The sequence below is a fragment of the Neoarius graeffei genome, chromosome 5, assembly GCF_027579695.1.
Source record: "Neoarius graeffei isolate fNeoGra1 chromosome 5, fNeoGra1.pri, whole genome shotgun sequence".
NCBI lineage: Eukaryota > Metazoa > Chordata > Actinopteri > Siluriformes > Ariidae > Neoarius > Neoarius graeffei.
This window is the reverse complement of record NC_083573.1, coordinates 43232808-43254990: the sequence shown is the minus strand read 5'-3', so window position 1 is coordinate 43254990 and position 22183 is coordinate 43232808. Positions and strand designations below refer to the sequence as shown.

At 40.4% G+C, this 22183-nt stretch overlaps 2 protein-coding genes across 9 annotated transcripts in view; one reads left to right on the top strand and one right to left on the bottom strand.

Annotated features, from left to right (window-relative positions):
* Positions 1 to 1966, bottom strand: part of setd2 (SET domain containing 2, histone lysine methyltransferase) — a 70277-nt gene extending 68311 nt beyond the window's left edge. Inside the window, exons 1-2 of one of the 2 annotated variants that reach the window (XM_060921744.1) lie at positions 1557 to 1966; positions 1041 to 1152 (exon numbers count right to left, since the gene is read on the bottom strand). In XM_060921744.1, coding sequence (XP_060777727.1) covers positions 1041 to 1129 — 89 coding nt within the window. In that variant the 5' untranslated portion in view covers positions 1130 to 1152; positions 1557 to 1966. The remainder of the gene's footprint in view (positions 1 to 1040; positions 1153 to 1556) is intronic. The other variant, XM_060921745.1, reaches the window with a different exon arrangement.
* A 1690-nt stretch (positions 1967 to 3656) lies between these two features.
* Positions 3657 to 18706, top strand: LOC132886736 (uncharacterized). 7 transcript variants are annotated; one of them, XM_060921750.1, is made up of 13 exons: positions 3657 to 3678; positions 3777 to 3810; positions 4723 to 4756; positions 6559 to 6657; positions 6744 to 6839; positions 6921 to 6982; positions 10375 to 10512; positions 10678 to 10819; positions 10894 to 11085; positions 11751 to 11846; positions 11968 to 12043; positions 17919 to 18054; positions 18183 to 18706. In XM_060921750.1, exons 4-13 carry the CDS (start codon positions 6560 to 6562, stop codon positions 18407 to 18409), a joined length of 1263 nt encoding a protein of 420 aa, XP_060777733.1. In that variant the 5' UTR covers positions 3657 to 3678; positions 3777 to 3810; positions 4723 to 4756; position 6559; the 3' UTR covers positions 18410 to 18706. The 7 variants fall into 7 exon arrangements, with proteins under 7 accessions (XP_060777733.1, XP_060777730.1, XP_060777729.1 ...); XM_060921747.1 differs by lacking the exon at positions 3657 to 3678 and adding an exon at positions 6384 to 6421 and having other exon boundaries at positions 3752 to 3810; positions 6518 to 6657; XM_060921748.1 differs by lacking the exons at positions 3657 to 3678; positions 3777 to 3810 and adding exons at positions 6000 to 6037; positions 6384 to 6421 and having other exon boundaries at positions 4651 to 4756; positions 6518 to 6657.
* The last annotated feature ends 3477 nt before the right edge of the window (positions 18707 to 22183 follow it).

Below are 22183 nucleotides of genomic sequence, written 5' to 3'. Positions count from 1 at the left end.
CTTCAGAAATTCTCGTAATTCTTCTCCTTCCGGGTTTACGGTGTTTACAGATCCCAGCGTGCTCGTGGGGCGTGTGTGGGCATGTGAGGACACTCCTCCTCACCAATCAGTGCACAGGGGAGTGTCTGCTCACGCCCCTAGCCCCACTCGGCTCGCTTTGGCTTGCTTCAGCCCCACTCCAAAACCGTTTGAGTTTTGGGTGCTAAGCAGGGCTGAAGCGAGCCGAGTCGTGCTGCTCTAAGGTAGTCGAAACGCGAGCCGTGTCGAGCTGAAAAAGGGTAGTGGAAAAGGGCCATAAGCTCGCAACAGGCCCTCGTGTTGCGTCACGCTTAGGATGGGCGGGCCCAGGCTAGTATGGTATACCCAGGTCAAGAGAACAATTATTTGCGACACATGAGAAGCTGCTGGTGTTCATGAGAGGCTGTAAATCTGCCTGAAGCTCAAGGGAAAGCTCTCGGCAAACTCCTATGCAAATAATAATCAAATCAAGGGTAAACAGGTCTCAGGGGAAAAGCACAGAGTCTTGGGTGTACATTCGAAAACCTTTCGGACGCTAAACACATTTGTGAAATTGTGTGAAAACGAAGTGCAATCATGAGGATTTGATCTGTCCTTGGTCACAGAGGATACCTTTTGTTTCAGAGAGCAAAAGCCTTGCATGTGCAGAAAACGATGGCAGACCTTCAGCATTGTGCACACTCGATCGATGCAACAAAAAAAAAAAAAAAAAAAAACCTTTGGCTAATAATGAGCAGACATGCTCATACATGGTGTGTGTATATATATATATATATATATATATATATATATATATATATATGAGATGCACGTAGTGAATTTAATTAATTAGAGATAGCCAAATGCATAAACAATCCCAAATGAATTAGATTTAATTCATGATACTGGCTAATCTGATCGCGTGATGGGAGCAAGACAAGCAGGTAGAAACGTGTGAGAGATTTAATCAAGGCAGTCCACAAGAATAACCTCAATAAAGGCAAACACAGGAAGGGGGGGGTTGCGAAATTTACACCGCGGACCTGAGGCCTAGCGGCGAGGCCTTTCTCCTGGCCGTGTTACACACACATCGCGGTGTTTGATCTATTTTGACGCTTTGACCGGCCGCCATAGTGCTGCAGCAACTGAGGGGATCTGAAACAGATTTAACCCACATCGTTAGTTAGATTAGTTAAACAAAATATGGTGCGATTATAGAATTGTTAACGTTAACGAATGCTAACTAAAAAAGCAACACAGTCGGCTAGCCAGTTCACTGCTGGTAGCTAGCTGTATGACCTGTTACAAGTGATAATTTGGTCGAATTGAAGTGGAAATAAGTAGCGTGTCCTGGTTAAAGCAGAACACGAGGATTTTGTATGATTTATGGGCTTGTAAATCTAGAATTTAACGCGTGGTCAACCAGCCGGATAACGAGAACTGGCTGGTTAGCTCGCTGACTGACTAGCCTTGTAGCTAGCAAGACAACATTTGGATGTTTGTGTTCAGTTAAGTTCAATAAATTGTTAAAAGAAAGACCGGAGAAAATAAATACTCACTTCGGATTCTGGTCTAGTTCAGGTAAATCCTCCATCGTGGACACCCAGAGTGGTAATCTCCTTCGGTTGTTTGATAAACATCCACCATCAAACGTCAAATCCACTCAGGATAGCCAGCTAGCCTTCACCGAGACGAGAGCTCGCCAGCTGCAGCTAGCTGGCTAACTGTCCTCAAAAACAACCCGTCCCACGTATTAGGGTCAAGTTAGTTTTGAATTAATGGTCGGTGCAGCAGGTTAATCCAGTGGAGTCCATGAAGAGAGCCGGGATATGGTTTCGGTGCACTTTATTTCTGATCCCCGTAGAGCGTGTCGTGCAGAGCGGCTCCTCTTTGCTTCATGGTCTAGTGAGAACGGCCAGGGCAGGCAGGCAGGCGCGCGCACACACTCCGTCTCTCTCCTGACTCGATACAATGCACCGGTTGGGACTCCGCCTCCTCTTCAGCGGCATTCACAGCGAAAACGGCCCCGATAAGCGCGCTTCAGAGTAGTGAGCGCTTATAACCGGCCATAGCATGCCAGGTCCATCCGGTTACAAGATCGGGAAAGAATCGTCATCAAGTCGTGCGTTTTGTGACAAAGTAACTCGCACTCGGTTAGCTCTGAGAGCTGATAGCCTTTAGAGTACTTTTAGTACGCTGTGTTAGGACACATCAGTCATGTAGGTGTTTTTGTTTGTTTTATCCTTTAGAGTACTTTCAGTATGCTGTGTTAGGACACGTCAGGTAGGTGTTTGTTTATTTTATCCTTTAGAGTACTTTTAGTACGCTGTGTTAGGACACATCAGTCATGTAGGTGTTTTTGTTTGTTTTATCCTTTAGAGTACTTTTAGTACGCTGTGTTAGGACACATCAGTCATGTAGGTGTTTGTTTTATCCTTTAGAGTACTTTTAGTACGCTGTGTTAGGACACATCAGTCATGTAGGTGTTTTTGTTTGTTTTATCCTTTAGAGTACTTTTAGTACGCTGTGTTAGGACACATCAGTCATGTAGGTGTTTGTTTTATCCTTTAGAGTACTTTTAGTACGCTGTGTTAGGACACATCAGTCATGTAGGTGTTTTTGTTTGTTTTATCCTTTAGAGTACTTTTAGTATGCTGTGTTAGGACACATCAGTCATGTAGGTGTTTGTTTTATCCTTTAGAGTACTTTTAGTACGCTGTGTTAGGACACATCAGTCATGTAGGTGTTTGTTTTATCCTTTAGAGTACTTTTAGTACGCTGTGTTAGGACACATCAGTCATGTAGGTGTTTGTTTTATCCTTTAGAGTACTTTTAGTACGCTGTATTACGACACATCAGTCATGTAGGTGTTTGTTTTATCCTTTAGAGTACTTTTAGTACGCTGTATTACGACACATCAGTCATGTAGGTGTTTGTTTTATCCTTTAGAGTACTTTTAGTACGCTGTGTTAGGACACATCAGTCATGTAGGTGTATGTTTCATCCTTTAGAGTACTTTTAGTACGCTGTGTTAGGACACATCAGTCATGTAGGTGTTTGTTTTATCCTTTAGAGTACTTTTAGTACGCTGTATTACGACACATCAGTCATGTAGGTGTTTGTTTTATCCTTTAGAGTACTTTTAGTACGCTGTGTTAGGACACATCAGTCATGTAGGTGTTTGTTTTATCCTTTAGAGTACTTTTAGTACGCTGTATTACGACACATCAGTCATGTAGGTGTTTGTTTTATCCTTTAGAGTACTTTTAGTACGCTGTATTACGACACATCAGTCATGTAGGTGTTTGTTTTATCCTTTAGAGTACTTTTAGTACGCTGTATTACGACACATCAGTCATGTAGGTGTTTTTGTTTGTTTTATCCTTTAGAGTACTTTTAGTACGCTGTATTACGACACATCAGTCATGTAGGTGTTTTTGTTTGTTTTATCCTTTAGAGTACTTTCAGTATGCTGTGTTAGGACACGTCAGGTAGGTGTTTGTTTATTTTATCCTTTAGAGTACTTTTAGTATGCTGTGTTAGGACACATCAGTCATGTAGGTGTTTGTTTTATCCTTTAGAGTACTTTTAGTACGCTGTGTTAGGACACATCAGTCATGTAGGTGTTTGTTTTATCCTTTAGAGTACTTTTAGTACGCTGTATTACGACACATCAGTCATGTAGGTGTTTTTGTTTGTTTTATCCTTTAGAGTACTTTTAGTACGCTGTGTTAGGACACATCAGTCATGTAGGTGTTTTTGTTTGTTTTATCCTTTAGAGTACTTTCAGTATGCTGTGTTAGGACACGTCAGGTAGGTGTTTGTTTATTTTATCCTTTAGAGTACATTTAGTATGCTGTGTTAGGACACATCAGTCATGTAGGTGTTTGTTTTATCCTTTAGAGTACTTTTAGTACGCTGTGTTAGGACACATCAGTCATGTAGGTGTTTGTTTTATCCTTTAGAGTACTTTTAGTACGCTGTGTTAGGAAACATCAGTCATGTAGGTGTTTTTGTTTGTTTTATCCTTTAGAGTACTTTCAGTATGCTGTGTTAGGACACATCAGTCATGTAGGTGTATGTTTTATCCTTTAGAGTACTTTTAGTACGCTGTGTTAGGACACATCAGTCATGTAGGTGTTTGTTTTATCCTTTAGAGTACTTTTAGTACGCTGTGTTAGGACACATCAGTCATGTAGGTGTTTGTTTTATCCTTTAGAGTACTTTCAGTATGCTGTGTTAGGACACATCAGTCATGTAGGTGTATGTTTTATCCTTTAGAGTACTTTTAGTACGCTGTGTTAGGACACATCAGTCATGTAGGTGTTTGTTTTATCCTTTAGAGTACTTTTAGTACGCTGTGTTAGGACACATCAGTCATGTAGGTGTTTGTTTTATCCTTTAGAGTACTTTTAGTACGCTGTGTTAGGAAACATCAGTCATGTAGGTGTTTTTGTTTGTTTTATCCTTTAGAGTACTTTCAGTATGCTGTGTTAGGACACATCAGTCATGTAGGTGTATGTTTTATCCTTTAGAGTACTTTTAGTACGCTGTGTTAGGACACATCAGTCATGTAGGTGTTTGTTTTATCCTTTAGAGTACTTTTAGTACGCTGTTAGGACACATCAGTCATGTAGGTGTTTGTTTTATCCTTTAGAGTACTTTTAGTACGCTGTGTTAGGACACATCAGTCATGTAGGTGTTTTTGTTTGTTTTATCCTTTAGAGTACTTTCAGTATGCTGTGTTAGGACACGTCAGGTAGTTGTTTGTTTATTTTATCCTTTAGAGTACTTTTAGTACGCTGTGTTAGGACACATCAGTCATGTAGGTGTTTGTTTTATCCTTTAGAGTACTTTTAGTACGCTGTGTTAGGACACATCAGTCATGTAGGTGTTTGTTTGTTTTATCCTTTAGAGTACTTTGAGTACGCTATATTAGGACACATCAGTCATGTAGGTGTTTGTTTTATCCTTTAGAGTACTTTTAGTATGCTGTGTTAGGAAACATCAGTCATGTAGGTGTTTTTGTTTGTTTGTTTTATCCTTTAGAGTACTTTTAATATGCTATATTAGGACACATCAGTCATGTAGGTGTTTGTTTGTTTGTTTTATCCTTTAGAGTACTTTTAGTACGCTGTGTTAGGACACATCAGTCATGTAGGTGTTTGTTTTATCCTTTAGAGTACTTTTAGTACGCTGTGTTAGGACACATCAGTCATGTAGGTGTTTGTTTGTTTTATCCTTTAGAGTACTTTGAGTACGCTATATTAGGACACATCAGTCATGTAGGTGTTTGTTTTATCCTTTAGAGTACTTTTAGTATGCTGTGTTAGGAAACATCAGTCATGTAGGTGTTTTTGTTTGTTTGTTTTATCCTTTAGAGTACTTTTAATACGCTATATTAGGACACATCAGTCATGTAGGTGTTTGTTTGTTTGTTTTATCCTTTAGAGTACTTTTAGTACGCTGTGTTAGGACACATCAGTCATGTAGGTGTTTGTTTTATCCTTTAGAGTACTTTTAGTACGCTGTGTTAGGACACATCAGTCATGTAGGTGTTTGTTTGTTTTATCCTTTAGAGTACTTTGAGTACGCTATATTAGGACACATCAGTCATGTAGGTGTTTGTTTTATCCTTTAGAGTACTTTTAGTATGCTGTGTTAGGAAACATCAGTCATGTAGGTGTTTTTGTTTGTTTGTTTTATCCTTTAGAGTACTTTTAATACGCTATATTAGGACACATCAGTCATGTAGGTGTTTGTTTGTTTGTTTGTTTTATCCTTTAGAGTACTTTTAGTACGCTGTATTAGGACACATCAGTCATGTAGGTGTTTGTTTGTTTTATCCTTTAGAGTACTTTTAGTACGCTGTATTAGGACACATCAGTCATGTAGGTGTTTGTTTTGTTTGTTTTATCCTTTAGAGTACTTTTAGTAGGCCTATACTGTGTTAGGAAACATCAGTCATGTAGGTGTTTTTGTATGTTTGTTTTATCCTTTAGAGTACTCTTAGTATGCTGTGTTAGGACACATCAGCCATGTAGGTGTTTGTTTGTTTTATCCTTTAGAGTACTTTTAGTACATTGTGTTAGGACACATCAGTCATGTAGGTGTCTGTTTGATCCTTTAGAGTACTCTTAGTATGCTGTGTTAGGACACATCAGCCATGTAGGTGTTTGTTTGTTTTATCCTTTAGAGTACTTTTAGTACATTGTGTTAGGACACATCAGTCATGTAGGTGTCTGTTTGATCCTTTAGAGTACTCTTAGTATGCTGTGTTAGGACACATCAGCCATGTAGGTGTTTGTTTGTTTTATCTTTTAGAGTACTTTTAGTACGCTGTGTTAGAACACATCAATCATGTAGGTGTCTGTTTGATCCTTTAGAGTACTTTCAGTACGCTGTATTACGACACATCAATCATGTAGGTGTCTGTTTTATCCTTTAGAGTACTTTGAGTACGCTGTATTACGACACATCAGTCATGTAGGTGTTTTGTTTGTTTGTTAACTTGGAGTAGCTAATATTAAGGCGTCAGAGATTTCCTCATGTCTTCAAAAGCATGTCTGCTGTAGTGCTGCAAGTTGGACAGTGTGGAAACCAGTTGGGCCTGGACTGGTGGAAGCTCATCACTAAAACATCAAATCAGCACAAGAAAAGGTAAGTAACTAACTTTTTATCTCTCAGAAGTTCTTTTTTTTTTTTTTAATCAACCATTTAAGACAATTTCTTTTGTCCGTTTCTAGATGTCCATTCAGCTCTAGAAATGGAGACCTTGCAGCTGTGTGTGTTGACACTGAGCCCAAAGTCCTCAGAAAAGCTTCTGTGTTTGTCAAAAATAAGTAAGTCAGTCATAATTCCAAAGACTGAACTGTTTTCATTTATGCTATCAGTCACATTTCATTTTTAGTTCTGTCATCCAGGGAAATCCGTCCATCCAACATTATTGAAGGGAAAGGAGGACGTGGAGGAAATTGGGCATATGGTCAGTACAGAGTCATCTTCAATGCCACACAGTGCACATACACTTTGTAAAGTTCATGGTACAAATATTTCTTATATGTTATATAGACCTAAATTATACTTAAAGGTAGATTGCCTTTCAGATTTTTCAAGTGTAGGTCATAAAAAGAATTTTCCCTGACACCTAATCATTTTTGTTTAGTGGATTGAAAGCTACTAAATTCAAATCAGACTTATTAGTTGTTTGTTTTTTTTAATTGGACAATTAATGAATTTAGAGCCACATGGCCATAAATTCTCCGCTATTTTTTCCTGCTTCACCATGACCCTATACAAGATACCACATCATGCATCATGTGGTGGGCTTTCCTCGTTCGCGCAAGGCATTGTGGGATACAAATTTGAAACAGGAGAGAAAAATGGAGGACATGAGTGTGCGAATGAAAACGTGAAAGACCCAACTACAGTAATGGAAAGCGAGAAGAAAAGACGTTATGTTGCGAAGGAAAGGAAACGCGGGACCAAACTAATAAATGTCGGCAAGCACCTCGGTGTGATCAACTGTTCATTTAGCGAAAGAATGACGTAACTGTCAGTGCACAGTCAAAGGTAAGTGTGCGCATGTGCACACGGACTTCCCCTGTCTGGTTGACTGCGCGAAGCGAGCGATTTCATGCACGTTATTTGCTTGGGAATCCCCTCAAATTAAATGACTTCCCAGCCACAGAATGATTTTTTTTTTAAGATATTACAGAAATGAACATGTATCACAGTGATGAAATTTCAGAGGGAACTAAATTTCACTCATTTTATGAAATTGAAAGGCCGTCTACTTTTCAAGGTTATATTTCTTATAAAAAACCACCAGTATTTACATCAGATGAAGACAATAAGAACTTCCATCCATCCATTATCTGTAGCCACTTACCCCGTTCTACAGGGTCGCAGGCAAGCTGGAGCCTATCCCAGCTGACTATGGGTGAAAGGCGGGGTACACCCTGGACAAGTCGCCAGATCATCACAGGGCTGACACATAGACACAGACAACCATTTACACTCACATTCACACCTACGGTCAATTTAGAGTCACCAGTTAACCTAACCTGCATGTCTTTGGACTGTGGGGGAAACCGGAGCACCCGGAGGAAACCCACGCGGACACGGGGAGAACATGCAAACTCCACACAGAAAGGCCCTCGCCGGCCACTGGGCTCGAACCCAGGACCTTCTTGCTGTGAGGTGACCATGTTAACCACTGTGCCGCTACAATAAAAACTTAAATTTCACAAATCCGTGTTTTTGAAGACAATAACAATAAACTGTTATATAGATACAAGTGTTTTACTGGGAACTACGCCACTCGTATTTTTCATGCAAACTACATCCGGGACATGGAGAACCAAAACCGTGACATAAATCTCTCACTCGTGAGGAAATCAATGAATTGTTTCGATAAATTTGGGTACATTTTGTTTGTGAATGCGTTTTGTATAATAAAAAGAAAATCACATGTTGGCCTGAAGATATGAAGTTTATCTTCTCGTGTTGGGGGGGGGGGGGCACTCGCCTTTTTCATATGAAATACATTGCCGAGCTGAGTGACCTATTTAAATAATATTGGCTGGCGTTGAGTGGTCTATCAGATGTATTCCATTCAGCTAGCATGATACTGAACTTGTCTTTGACTCGTTCAGTATCATGCTAGCTGAATGGAATATATCTGATACCATGGAAAAAAAAAAAAGCCAGGCAATATTATTTTACATGCACGTTCCTTTTGGGTGTTCCATGCATGTTTCTCTTTCAAAATTCTCTCAAAATCTTCTATATTTAACAAAGCAAACCTGGCGGCCATGTTTGTTTACAAAGTGTCACAATCGCTCACTAACACGGAAGTTTTACGTCTCTGACATGCGATGTCGTGTTGTCTTGACAACAATGCAATATCGTAAACCATATTCAATGCTCATTCTCCATTGGGTAGAGTGATGTAATACATGTAGGATAAGCGATATGATAATATTGCATGCTATCAAACCAAATGAATGAAACCCATTAGAAGGGAATAGAACGCATGTGTTTATTCCATCAAAAAAGTGTTCTGGATATATAATAATTCCTGATAGTTCACTCCGACGATGTCACTCCCAGTGTTTTCTCTCTGACTTGACACGCGATGTCAAAATGGCGAACCAATTCAAAATTAAAATCCTTTTCATTAGTTTTTTTTGTGTGTGTGTGTGTGTGTGTGTCCATATAATATAAAGAACATTATACGCAGGGTGCGATTTGTCAAAAAACCAGAAGGGGGGATGTTTTTTTTTTTTTTTTAATCATGAAACGTCACAAAATTAAGGTAACAATAGGCTAACAGCTCAATAACATCCAATGATATCAAATGAATAACACTAAATGAAAACGAACACTAAACCAGAGATAGTAAATTCATCTTCCTATCTCTCTGACTAAATACACAACAAAGTTCACATTGCTTGTCGCGTTGCTGTGATGTTTCTCTCCCTCCGGATTAAATGGACAGTGACTTGAAAATCACTAAAATACATGAATACTAAATTAACAGTTTGCTCTGATGGCGCAGTTCACATTGTGCGCAGCTTTCCGATTTAAACTGTTTTTTTTCTCATCCTTATACTTCCTGTTTCATGGACTGTAACGGATTTGCTTATTTAGTAATTTTAATGCAGAATTTACTTTGAAATTATAATCAGACACTCCAACGCCCCCCCCTAAAAAAAAAAAATCGGCCGTGAAAAAGGCGGCATCCGCCAAAAGGCGCGCTGTCACACACACTCACTTTCAAAATGACCCGAAGTGGCAGCTTTGATGTTCACGAATGTCCCCAGCAAATAGATACATTGTAGATAATAACAATATCTTTGCGTTCTGAGAATGCAAAGATATTGTTATTCCAATGTATCTATTTGCTGGGGACATTTGTGAACATCAAAGCTGCCACTTCGGGTCCTTTTGAGTGCAATGTAGACCATGGAAAACTGTGTCACAACACGCCTGTCATGTCACCTTTTTTTTTGGTTTGTTTGTTTTATTGACGGGGTTGTCCCCGAGGATTTTTTTTCAGCAGAGATAAAAACCAGAGGGGGGGATGATCCCATCCCCCCCAGCAAATCGCACCCAGATTATACAGTTGCGCAAAGATCTGAAGTTTATATTGCTTCGCTCACTCGTGATATATCCATTCACCACTTGAAGATAAACTTCATATCTTTGCGCAACCATGTAATGTTCTTTATATAACAATCGTATGAGATCAGTCACATGGCCGTGTTAAAAAGAGGTACATGTACTTTTATTACTGCATTATTTCTTGTGGTATTTTGATGCGTTTTTGAAAAACAAAGTAACCAGAGCTGTTCTTGTGAACCTATAAAACAGGTTACTATGGAGGCCGAGGTGAGGGTGAGAACGGCTTACTCCAACACACAATGGAGGCAGTGCGTCGAGAGGCGGAGAGACAAGATTACTATGGTGGAACTATTGTCTTGCACAGTCTGAGTGGAGGCACAGGGTCTGGTGAGTAGCTTTGCCCTGCCGTCAATATTTAATAATTCATCAAAAACAGTGAGCGCTCTCTTCACTTTGGAAAGGATGTTTATCCAACAGACAAGACAAATGAAGCCCTTTCTTTATTTCAGTTAGAGACTGAATATCTTTATTTCCACCTTTATGGGTGAGCAGGTCTTGGTTCACGGCTGTGTGAGGAAATTCGTGAAGAGTTTCCTGTGGGTCACATCCTGACTGTGTCCATAGTCCCTCATAAAAGCGGCGAGAGCCCGCTCCAGCACTACAACACTTTACTGAGTCTAGCATCGCTACACAGGTATCTCAAATACTAATTTGATAGATCAGCTGTATGTAAACGATACTCGTGACTAAGTTCTCCCTAACTCACAGGTCGGCCGACGGCATACTTCTGTTTCATAATGACCATGTGTTAAGTCGCGCTGGATTTCAACAGAAATCACATGCAGGGTTTGGAGCTGTCTCCTGTGGTTTTCCACAAAACACACTCTCAGCAATGAATGCACACATCACCTCATGCATGGCTGGACTCCTGCTGCCAGTGAAGACTCTTACTACACACAGGTAAAAGTGATTCTGTGCAACATTTGACTGTTGAGCATGACTTCAGTATCAACATTGTTTTATCGTACTTGTTCATCTTGCCTTATTTAGGCCAAAGTGTTGATGCCCTATTTCTTTTAATTCAGTATGTTTTTGAGTGTATGGCCAAAAATATGTGAACACCTGACCATTACACCCATATGTAGGCCTTCTCCTAAATTGTTCCCACAAAGTTGGAAGCACACAATTATATAGGATGTCTTTGTATGCTGTAGCATTACAGTTTCCCTTCACTCGAACTAATGGGCCTGAACCAGTTCCGTCGAGGTCCATGAAGACATGGTTTAACAAGGTTGGTGTGGAAGAACTCAAGTGTCCTGCACAGACCCTTGACCTCAACCTCACTGAACACTTTTGGGATGAACTGGAAAACTAAGTGCACCCCAGTCCTCCTCACCCAACAGCAGTGGCTGACCACATTAATGCTCTTGTGGCTGAATGGGCAAATCCCCACAACCACACTCCAAAATCGAGAAGAAAGCCTTCCCGGAAGAGTGGTGGTTATAAAAGTGGGGACTAAATCTGGGCTCGGATGTTCAACAAGCACATATGGGTGTAATGGTCAAGTGTCCACATGCAGTACTTTTGGCCATGTATATATACTATAATCAGTGGTTTCCATAAAGTGAACAGAGATTGGGGATGGAGCCGTGGGAGTTGGTGAGGTCTGTGTGCCCCATTCCTACAGCCAAACTACTCTACACCACTCAGGCTTCTGCTAGGCAAGTTGTGATCAGAACAGTAGAATGATTTTGGGTGTGTGTGTCTTTGAACGTTTTGCTCATGCCTATTAATGAATGGCAAGTTTGTACATTGCTAATGATTTCTTATGCTTCTCTCTAGTGAGATGTCACACTGGGACACTTTAGTCAGTGAAACACTTCAGAATCTACCTCAGCTTTCACCTGATGGAAAACCTGTATCCTTATATGGGCATTATGTAAATAGGGATAAGTTGCATATTCGGTGAAGTTACAAAGCTTAGTTTCAAGCCTCTTAAAACAGGTATTCGATTCCTTCAAGACTATCTGAGTGTACTTAAAGGAGATATGCAGAACCATGGCCTCACTTTTTGTTTATAAATGCCTTGAGACCTCAAGAATGGCATAGGAATAGTTTTAAGCGTTATTAACAAATCTCATAGTAATTTTTAGGATTAAAATTATTCATATAGGTAGCAGTCTGAGTGAATGACCTTGACATCTGTGACGTCACCGTGGTAAGGCTATCGGTCTCATCACCATTTTTGCTATACTAAAACACAGAGCTGACTGCAACTCCGAGCTTCCATTTTGAGCTAATTTATCACCATGCCATGTAGATGCAACATGACAGAAGGTGGATTTATGTTGCATTCATGGCCCAAGAATGTTCAAACTGTAAAGATTTGGACGCATCTCTCCTCTGCTCTGCACATTTTACTGATTACTTGTACGAGATCTCTGATCTGTTGAGGAGCGTTGGCTATAAGCCCATATTGAAAGAGGGTGCAGTACCAACAATTAAAGGAAAAGAAAACTACAAGAAAAGGAAAGTAAGTTCAGTTGCACCAGTTCTCCCAGAGTGTGAGCCGAGCAGTAATGGCGGAGTACTCAGTATGGAGAATATGGAGAATGAGTGGACCAGTCATCAGATTTCTCCACTGGATATGCTTGCCTCAGCAGCACTATCTCACCCTTACGTGGAAGAAGTGAATGAATGAAGAACTGAACGAAGAACCGAAAGTCAGATTGTTTCAAAACAATTGGCCACAAGATCGGCCTTCAAGAAGCGAGAACACAGACGGGTAAGATGCGACTGTCATTTGGTTACATCACAACAACACTCATTGTTTACCTGCATTTAGATTAATACACGTAACTTGTATTGTGTATTTAAGTTACCGGTATAAGATTTTATTTAATTTGCTTCAGAATGTGATTGTCTCAGTTCATCTGATTATTTAATTAGCCTTTTACGTTTTATCAGTGAAAATGCATGCATATACATGTATGTTGCATAAGTTATAACACCTATCCTGTTTTAATGAGAATCACATGAGACTGTCAGTTCAATTCTATCCAGTTCTCTAGACGGCTTTGTTCTCTGGCTTTATTTCGTAAGGTGGGGGCCTCCGTGGCTGACGTGTTACTATCGGATTCACTTTCTGATGATTCAAACTGATACAGTTCTACGTGTATAGCAGGAGCATGTACACACACTATCACAGTCAGATGTATTACTGTCTGAGGAGTCCAAAGAATCTCCAATAAATCCGAAATCCCATTTATGCAGCATACAAGAGTCAAGGATGGAGATACTATCCACTCAGAAATGTATTTTAAAATAAAGGTTCTGCGTATCTCCTTTAAATATTATGCACAGTCCGTGAAATTTACAACCCTGATTCCAAAAAAGTTGGGACAAAGTACAAATTGTAAATAAAAACGGAATGCAATCATTTACAAATCTCAAAAACTGATATTGTATTCACAATAGAACATAGGCAACATATCAAATGTCGAAAGTGAGACATTTTGAAATTTCATGCCAAATATTGGCTCATTTGAAATTTCATGACAGCAACACATCTCAGAAAAGTTGGGACAGGGGCAATAAGAGGCTGGAAAAGTTAAAGGTACAAAAAAGGAACAGCTGGAGGACCAAATTGCAACTCATTAGGTCAATTGGCAATAGGTCATTAACATGACTGGGTATAAAAAGAGCATCTTGGAGTGGCAGCGGCTCTCAGAAGTAAAGATGGGAAGAGGATCACCAATCCCCCTAATTCTGCGCCGACAAATAGTGGAGCAATATCAGAAAGGAGTTCGACAGTGTAAAATTGCAAAGAGTTTGAACATATCATCATCTACAGTGCATAATATCATCAAAAGATTCAGAGAATCTGGAAGAATCTCTGTGCGTAAGGGTCAAGGCCGGAAAACCATACTGGGTGCCTGTGATCTTTGGGCCCTTAGGGCCAATTTATGCTGACAACCCAGTCCTCGCAGATGGCGTCTGCGAAGCCCCCCCCTTCGCAGACACTCTGCGCGCACCTCCCAAAAACTGTGACCACCGCAGAAGCCTCGCAGACAGCGTCGCAGACAAGAGGGCTCTGATTGGTCCACTCTACATCCACTGTACATGCACTTCCGCTTCCCTACTTCCCCGGTTTGGTTTGGTTTCATGACCGCCATTTTTAAAAACACGAGCGAAGATGGAGCAGCACGAAGAGCGGTTGATCAAGGAAGTGATTCTAGATCCTTCAGCTGCATCTCGATCAAAGTGCGAACTCGTCCAGTCGCCATTGTTGTTGGTGTTGAATGACCTGTTGCTCAGTAACTGGAGGATAAACACTCCACTAACCACACCCACCAACTACTCCTAGCGATTTCGCGACTTCATTGCCAGCTAAAACTTTATAGTTCAAAGAAGAAGCCGTATCTAAACATGATCCAGAAGCGCAGACGTCTTCTCTGGGCCAAGGCTCATTTAAAATGGACTGTGGCAAAGTGGAAAACTGTTCTGTGGTCAGACAAATCAAAATTTGAAGTTCTTTATGGAAATCAGGGATGCCATGTCATTCAGACTAAAGAGGAGAAGGACGACCCAAGTTATCAGCGCTCAGTTCAGAAGCCTGCATCTCTGATGGTATGGGGTTGCATTAGTGCGTGTGGCATGGGCAGCTTACACATCTGGAAAGACACCATCAGTGCTGAAAGGTATATCCAGGTTCTAGAGCAACATATGCTCCCATCCAGATGACGTCTCTTTCAGGGAAGACCTTGCATTTTCCAACATGACAATGCCAAACCACATACTGCATCAATTACAGCATCATGGCTGCGTAGAAGAAGGGTCCGGGTACTGAACTGGCCAGCCTGCAGTCCAGATCTTTCACCCATAGAAAACATTTGGCGCATCATAAAACGGAAGATGCGACAAAAAAGACCTAAGACAGTTGAGCAACTAGAATCCTACATTAGACAAGAATGGGTTAACATTCCTATCCCTGAACTTGAGCAACTTGTCTCCTCAGTCCCCAGACGTTTACAGACTGTTGTAAAGAGAAAAGGGGATGTCTCACAGTGGTAAACATGGCCTTGTCCCAACTTTTTTGAGATGTGTTGTTGTCATGAAATTTAAAAATCACCTAATTTTTCTCTTTAAATGATACATTTTCTCAGTTTAAACATTTGATATGTCATCTATGTTCTATTCTGAATAAAATATGGAATTTTGAAACTTCCACATCGTTGCATTCCGTTTTTATTTACGATTTGTACTTTGTTCCAACTTTTTTGGAATCTGGTTTGTATTTAGTCCAAATTCTTTTATACTGCAACTGTTAAACTTTTTCAGATATTATTGTTTATATGCAGGAACATGCAAACTCAGTTGTTAATATTTTTACAATTAACAAATGAAAGCAAGATTAGTAACAATTTTTTTCTTTTTTAGGAATACATGTTTTATTCTTTAAATACAGTATATTTAAAGCTACTGCATGTAAATTTAGTAATTTTTTTTTTCTCTCTCTGGTAGAAAACTTTTATTGTATATGTTAGCAATTTTGATAGAATCCAAGGTTGTGTCCCGAACTGCACAATACGCATTACTACTGTATTTAGAGAAGTACAGTGGTGCTTGAAAGTTTGTGAACCCTTTAGAATTTTCTATATTACTGCATAAATATGACCTAAAACATCATCAGATTTTCACACAAGTCCTAAAAGTAGATAAAGAGAACCCAGTTAAACAAATGAGACAAAAATATTATACTTGGTCATTTACTTATTGAGGAAAATGATCCAATATTACATATCTGTGAGTGGCAAAAGTATGTGAACCTTTGCTTTCAGTATCTGGTGTGACCCCCTTGTGCAGCAATAACTGCAACTAAACATTTCCGGTAACTGTTGATCAGTCCTGCACACCGGCTTAGAGGAATTTTAGCCCATTCCTCCATACAGAACAGCTTCAACTCTGGGATGTTGGTGGGTTTCCTCACATGAACTGCTCGCTTCAGGTCCTTCCACAACATTTCGATTGGATTAAGGTCAGGACTTTGACTTGGCCATTCCAAAACATTAACTTTATTCTTCTTTAACTATTCTTTGATAGAACGACTTGTGTGCTTAGGGTTGTTGTCTTGCTGCATGACCCACCTTCTCTTGAGATTCACTTCATGGACAGATGTCCTGACATTTTCCTTTAGAATTCGCTGGTATAATTCAGAATTCATTGTTCCATCAATGATGGCAAGCCGTCCTGGCCCAGATGCAGCAAAACAGGCCCAAACCATGATACTACCACCACCATGTTTCACAGATGGGATAAGGTTCTTATGCTGGAATGCAGTGTTTTCCTTTGTCCAAACATAACGCTTCTCTTTTAAACCAAAAAGTTCTATTTTGGTCTCATCCATCCACAAAACATTTTTCCAATAGCCTTCTGGCTTGTCCACATGATCTTTAGCAAACTGCAGATGAGAAGCAATGTTCTTTTTGGACAGCAGTGGCTTTCTCCTTGCAACCCCGCCATGCACACCATTGTTGTTAAGTGTTCTCCTGATGGTGGACTCCTTAACATTAGCCAATGTGAGAGAGGCCTTCAATTGCTTAGAAGTTACCCTGGGGTCCTTTGTGACCTTGCTGACTATTACATGCCTTGCTCTTGGAGTGATCTTTGTTGGTCGACCACTCCTGGGGAGGGTAACAATGGTCTTGAATTTCCTCCATTTGTACACAATCTGTCTGACTGTGGATTGGTGGAGTCCAAAATCTTTAGAGCTGGTTTTGTAACCTTTTCCAGCTTGATGAGCATCAACAACACTTTTTCTGAGGTCCTCAGAAATCTCCTTTGTTCGTGCCATGATACATTTCCACAAACACGTGTTGTGAAGATCAGACTTTGATAGATCCCTGTTCTTTAAATAAAACAGGGTGCCCACTCACACCTGATTGTCATCCCATTGAATGAAAACACCTGACTCTAATTTCACCTCCAAATTAACTGTTAATCTTAGAGGTTCACATACTTTTGCCACTCACAGATATGTAATATTGGATCATTTTCCTCAATAAATAAATGACCAAGTATAATATTTTTGTCTCCTTTGTTTAACGGGGTTCTCTTTATATACTTTTAGCACTTGTGTGAAAATCTGATGATGTTTCAGGTCATATTTATGCAGAAATATAGAACATTCTAAAGGCTTCACAAACTTTCAAGCACGACTGTACATTAACATCATTGGTGTAGTGACATACTCTTTAGTACGGTAGTATTTAGTTTGGGATGTGGTCCAAGTATTTACAGCTCTCTATTACAGGAATGTTAGTGTCATGAGAATAAAATCGTTTTGTCTCACAACCTCTCAACATAAGCCTTTTGCCAGTTGGTTAGCTCTTACTGCGACTGCCTGATCCAGCAGCAGTGGCCTCAACGATACTGTGGTGTAACTGCTAATTCTGCAAAAATAAACCAGCACATATGCTACAGAACGAAGTAGTCACCTGACATTAGTTTGGTAGCTACAATTTAAGTCCTGGGCAAAGGGAAAAGTTCTAAAGTAGGTGTTAAATACACAGTCATTGAGGAGTTTGAGTCTCAGTGATGCTCAGAAATGTCATGGAGTTCAAGTATTTTTAATTAATTTTCCACGCCCCCTTTTTTAAAAGAGGAAAAGGAGACGAACAGTAGTCCATACACAGGACAAGAGTTGAAATTCCGGTTCTTAATGGTGTTGGGTTACTATTGAAATGAAATCGCCTTAATTCTGTGTGTTGGTTATTCCTTACTACTGAGTGCAGTATTCCAGTCGTGCTGTGCTGGCAGTTGCACGTGGCAACCAGGACAACTCATTTATCACTTCAAATGTCCTGCAGAAGTTGCGACAAGCACATAGGTGTGTCCAGTGGAACCCTTTTCCTGTTGACCACTGGACTGGTAAGCTAAATTTCCACATCATTTGGTCAGTTTTGCATGAAGGAGTCCTGTGTTCAGTCATACCAGTTGTGTGAGAATACTAGTATATGAAAGTATACATGGCCATACTTCTTTTCCTTATTTTTCAGATCCCCGAAACGAGGCTAATATCTCCTTGTCCGCCCGCATGCTCACTGTATGTTCCAACCACAGCAGTGCCACAAGGTTATTAGGCCATGTAGTTCAACGTGCCACAGAAATGTTAAGTGCACAAGCATATCTACACTGGTACGAACGTTATGGAATAGAGGGAGAAGAATTCCAGCGGGCAATAGATACGCTTTCTGGTCTCATTGAAGAGTATGAGTCTCAGTGATGCTTAGAATCGTCACTGACTCGTGAATCCACGAATGTAACGTGTATGACATTTGTCGTGGATAGTGTCTAATGCCCAATTGTGTATTTGGGTTTTAAAATGTCTTTACCTGCGAGCATTTTTAAAGTTCAAGGGCACAAAAATATCTCTAGCTGCATCTGCTGTGGGGGGGGAACTCGTGTAATTTTTGTAACACCTGGTCTGGCTTTTATTGTTGAAACCGTACACAACACACAATTTACAAACTGAATAAACACAGAAAAGATAAAAGAAAATAAAGATCTTCTTAGAATCAAAGTTTTGTGTCTCTTTACCTTTTGTCATCATGCACGTACAGGGTACACTCGGATCAGAAATGTATTGTGGGGTGGTTTGCTCAATCAAGACATGATATCAGATTCCGACAACTTAAACACTGAGTGCAGTGAAACATCTGGAAACACCTGTTGCCCTTCTCAAGTGTTGCAGCAGTGAGAACAGAGCAAGCTCTGTGGATGAGTAGCAGAATGTCTTATCTCATTATCTCTAGCCGCTTTATCCTGTTCTACAGGGTCGCAGGCAAGCTGGAGCCTATCCCAGCTGACTACGGGCGAAAGGCGGGGTACACCCTGGACAAGTCGCCAGGTCATCACAGGGCTGACACACATAGACACAGACAACCATTCACACTCACATTCACACCTACGGTCAATTTAGAGTCACCAGTTAACCTAACCTGCATGTCTTTGGACTGTGGGGGAAACCGGAGCACCCGGAGTAGCAGAATGTCTCAAAGTGTACTAGTCTGCGGTGGGTTTCCCAAAAACCTCTTAACGCTAAGAGCATTTGAACTAGGAGAGAGAGTGTTTATTGTGATGCTCGCTCTACCATTTAACAATGATCTTTGTACTGCAATACTTTTGAGAAGCCCACCCCTGGTCTCCTGGGTTTTCCAAAAGTGACTGAAAACCAGGACATTAGAAAACCTTAATTGCATAACATGACTTAAGTAAGGAATAACATGCAGCAGACGTTGCTGTTATTTAAAAAAGTGAACGCACGCAGGAGGGTGTCATGCGCAGCTAAACATCCCTCCACCCCAAATAAACCTTCCTGAAAGTGAATTATTTTGGTATAACTACACAGTCTGTTGTGTTATTCCACTTACACCACAAGGATTTGCTGACAATTACGATGCTTGATTTATTAATGAAGGACACATTGCACATTTTTAGGGTTTATTGATAGAGTTACTGTTGTGGAACATCTGAGAGACAAGGGAGTTCCTGTTCTAACCTACAGCAGCAGTCCAAAGTTTGGACACACCTCATCATATGTTTTTCTGTATTTTGACTATTTTCTACATTGTAGAACACATCACATCACATTATCTCTAGCTGCTTTATCCTTCTACAGGGTCGCAGGCAAGCTGGAGCCTATCCCAGCTGGCTACGGGCGAAAGGCGGGGTACACCCTGGACAAGTCGCCAGGTCATCACAGGGCTGACACATAGACACAGACAACCATTCACACTCACATTCACACCTACGCTCAATTTAGAGTCACCAGTTAACCTAACCTGCATGTCTTTGGACTGTGGGGGAAACCGGAGCACCCGGAGGAAACCCACGCGGACACGGGGAGAACATGCAAACTCCGCACAGAAAGGCCCTCGCCGGCCACGGGGCTCGAACCCGGACCTTCTTGCTGTGAGGCGACAGCGCTAACCACTACACCACCGTGCCGCCCCATTGTAGAACAATACTGAAAATATCAAAACTATGAAACAACATATGGAATTATGTGGTAAACAAGTGTTAAGAAAACATGTTTCATATTTTAGATTCTTCACAGTAGCCAGCGTTTACCTTGACGCTTTGCACACTATTGGCATTATCTTAACCAGCTTCATGAGGGAGTCACCTGGAATGCTTTTCAATTAACAGGTGCCTCGTCAAAAGTTAATTAGTGCAATTTCTTGCCCTTTTTAATGCGTTTGAGATCAAACAGTAAATAATAAAAATACAGTAAATATCCCTATTCCACAACTGTAGTAATCTATATTATGTCCAGAACTGCTCAACTAAGTGAAGAGAAACGACATCCGTCATTACTTTAAGACATGATGTGTCTTTCTTAGGGTGGCATGGTGGTGTAGTGGTTAGCACTGTCACCTCACAGCAAGAAGGTCCTGAGTTCGAGCCCAGTGGCCAACGGGGCCTTTCTATGTGGAGTTTACATGTTCTCCCCGTGTCCGCGTGGGTTTCCTCCGGGTGCTCCGGTTTCCCCCACGGTCCAAAGACATGCAGGTTAGGTTAACTGGTGGCTCTAAATTGACCGTAGGTGTGAATGTGAGTGTGAATGGTTGTTTGTGTCTCTGTGTCAGCCCTGCGATGATCTGGCGACTTGTCCAGGGTGTACCCCGCCTTTCGCCTGTAGTTAGCTGAGATAGGCTCCAGCTTGCTTGTGACCCTGCACAGGATAAGCGGTTATGGATAATGGATGGATGGTGTCCTTTTTTTAATAAAAATCAAGAAAAAAACATTGATTTAGAAAGTGTTTCCAAATTTTTGACTGGTACTGCAATAGAGTCATTCCCTAACTAGTCTCTCTCTCTCTCACACACACACACACACACACACACACACACACACACACACACAAGTGCAGCCCATCATTTTACCAAGAAAGACCAAGAGTGCCTACAACTGAGGCTTCTTCCAAAACTTCACCACACCGATGATTATAAATATTACTTTGTTCAACAACAACCCATTTTTAAATCCACTTTTTATCAGTCGTAGATTATGTGGAACGTCCTTATGTATGAGCTGTTACTATAGAAACAATAACAATGAAATGAGTGCATTAATATTCATGTTCCAGTTACAGCCAGAACTTCTTGTGCTGTTATATGAAAATAATGCACACCTTATAACCAATCAGATTCAACCATGCTGTGGTATCATGTATTTTAGCAATGACTACAGTATCCCTAATCCACATCTTCAACTTGTCATAAACACCGTCTTGTTCCAAAATAACAAAATAATAACTGACATTTAAAAAAATAAATAAAAACAGTTTGTTTTCTTCTCCAATAATGACATTATGAGGAAACAATGCACTTTATATGTACTTTTATATGTTGAGATTAAAAGTTCTTACTTGTTGGCTGGACACATTTTGGTACATTATGCGACTTTATGCTTTTATAAACCTCTGACAGTTATGGCAAAATCTTACCATGCTTTATGTTTACTTTACAATATTGTTCTTTTGATAGGAAACATTGTTTATGACTGACATGGTGTGGGAGATTTTGTACATGAAGACAAATTATTATTACCTCGCCTGGGATGGAGTCCACCAGTGGGCGAGGTATTGTTTTCTGTGGGTTTTTTTTTTGTTAGCAACATTACGGGAAAACAGCTGAACCAATCTTCATGAAGCTTTCAAGATCGATGGACATTGGTCTCAAATAGAACTGCCAACATGTTGAGGGTCATCCGGTCAAGGTCACCAAAAAGGTCAAAATTGGTTTTGGTGCAAATGGTGTCCCAATGTCCCGAATGTGTCCCAAATCATTCCCTACTCACTACATAGTGGACTAGATAGTTAGGTCGCCATTTTGTAGTGCTGTCCAAATATACAGTGAGCATTATTACACCCTATATAGTGCACTCAAATGATCTCACAATGCATCACGAAAAGTAGTGCCACGGCAAAGAAAAAAAAAAGGCCGCAGCAAAGAAGTTGTTTTATAATTTAATCAATGAGCTCACTATATAGTCC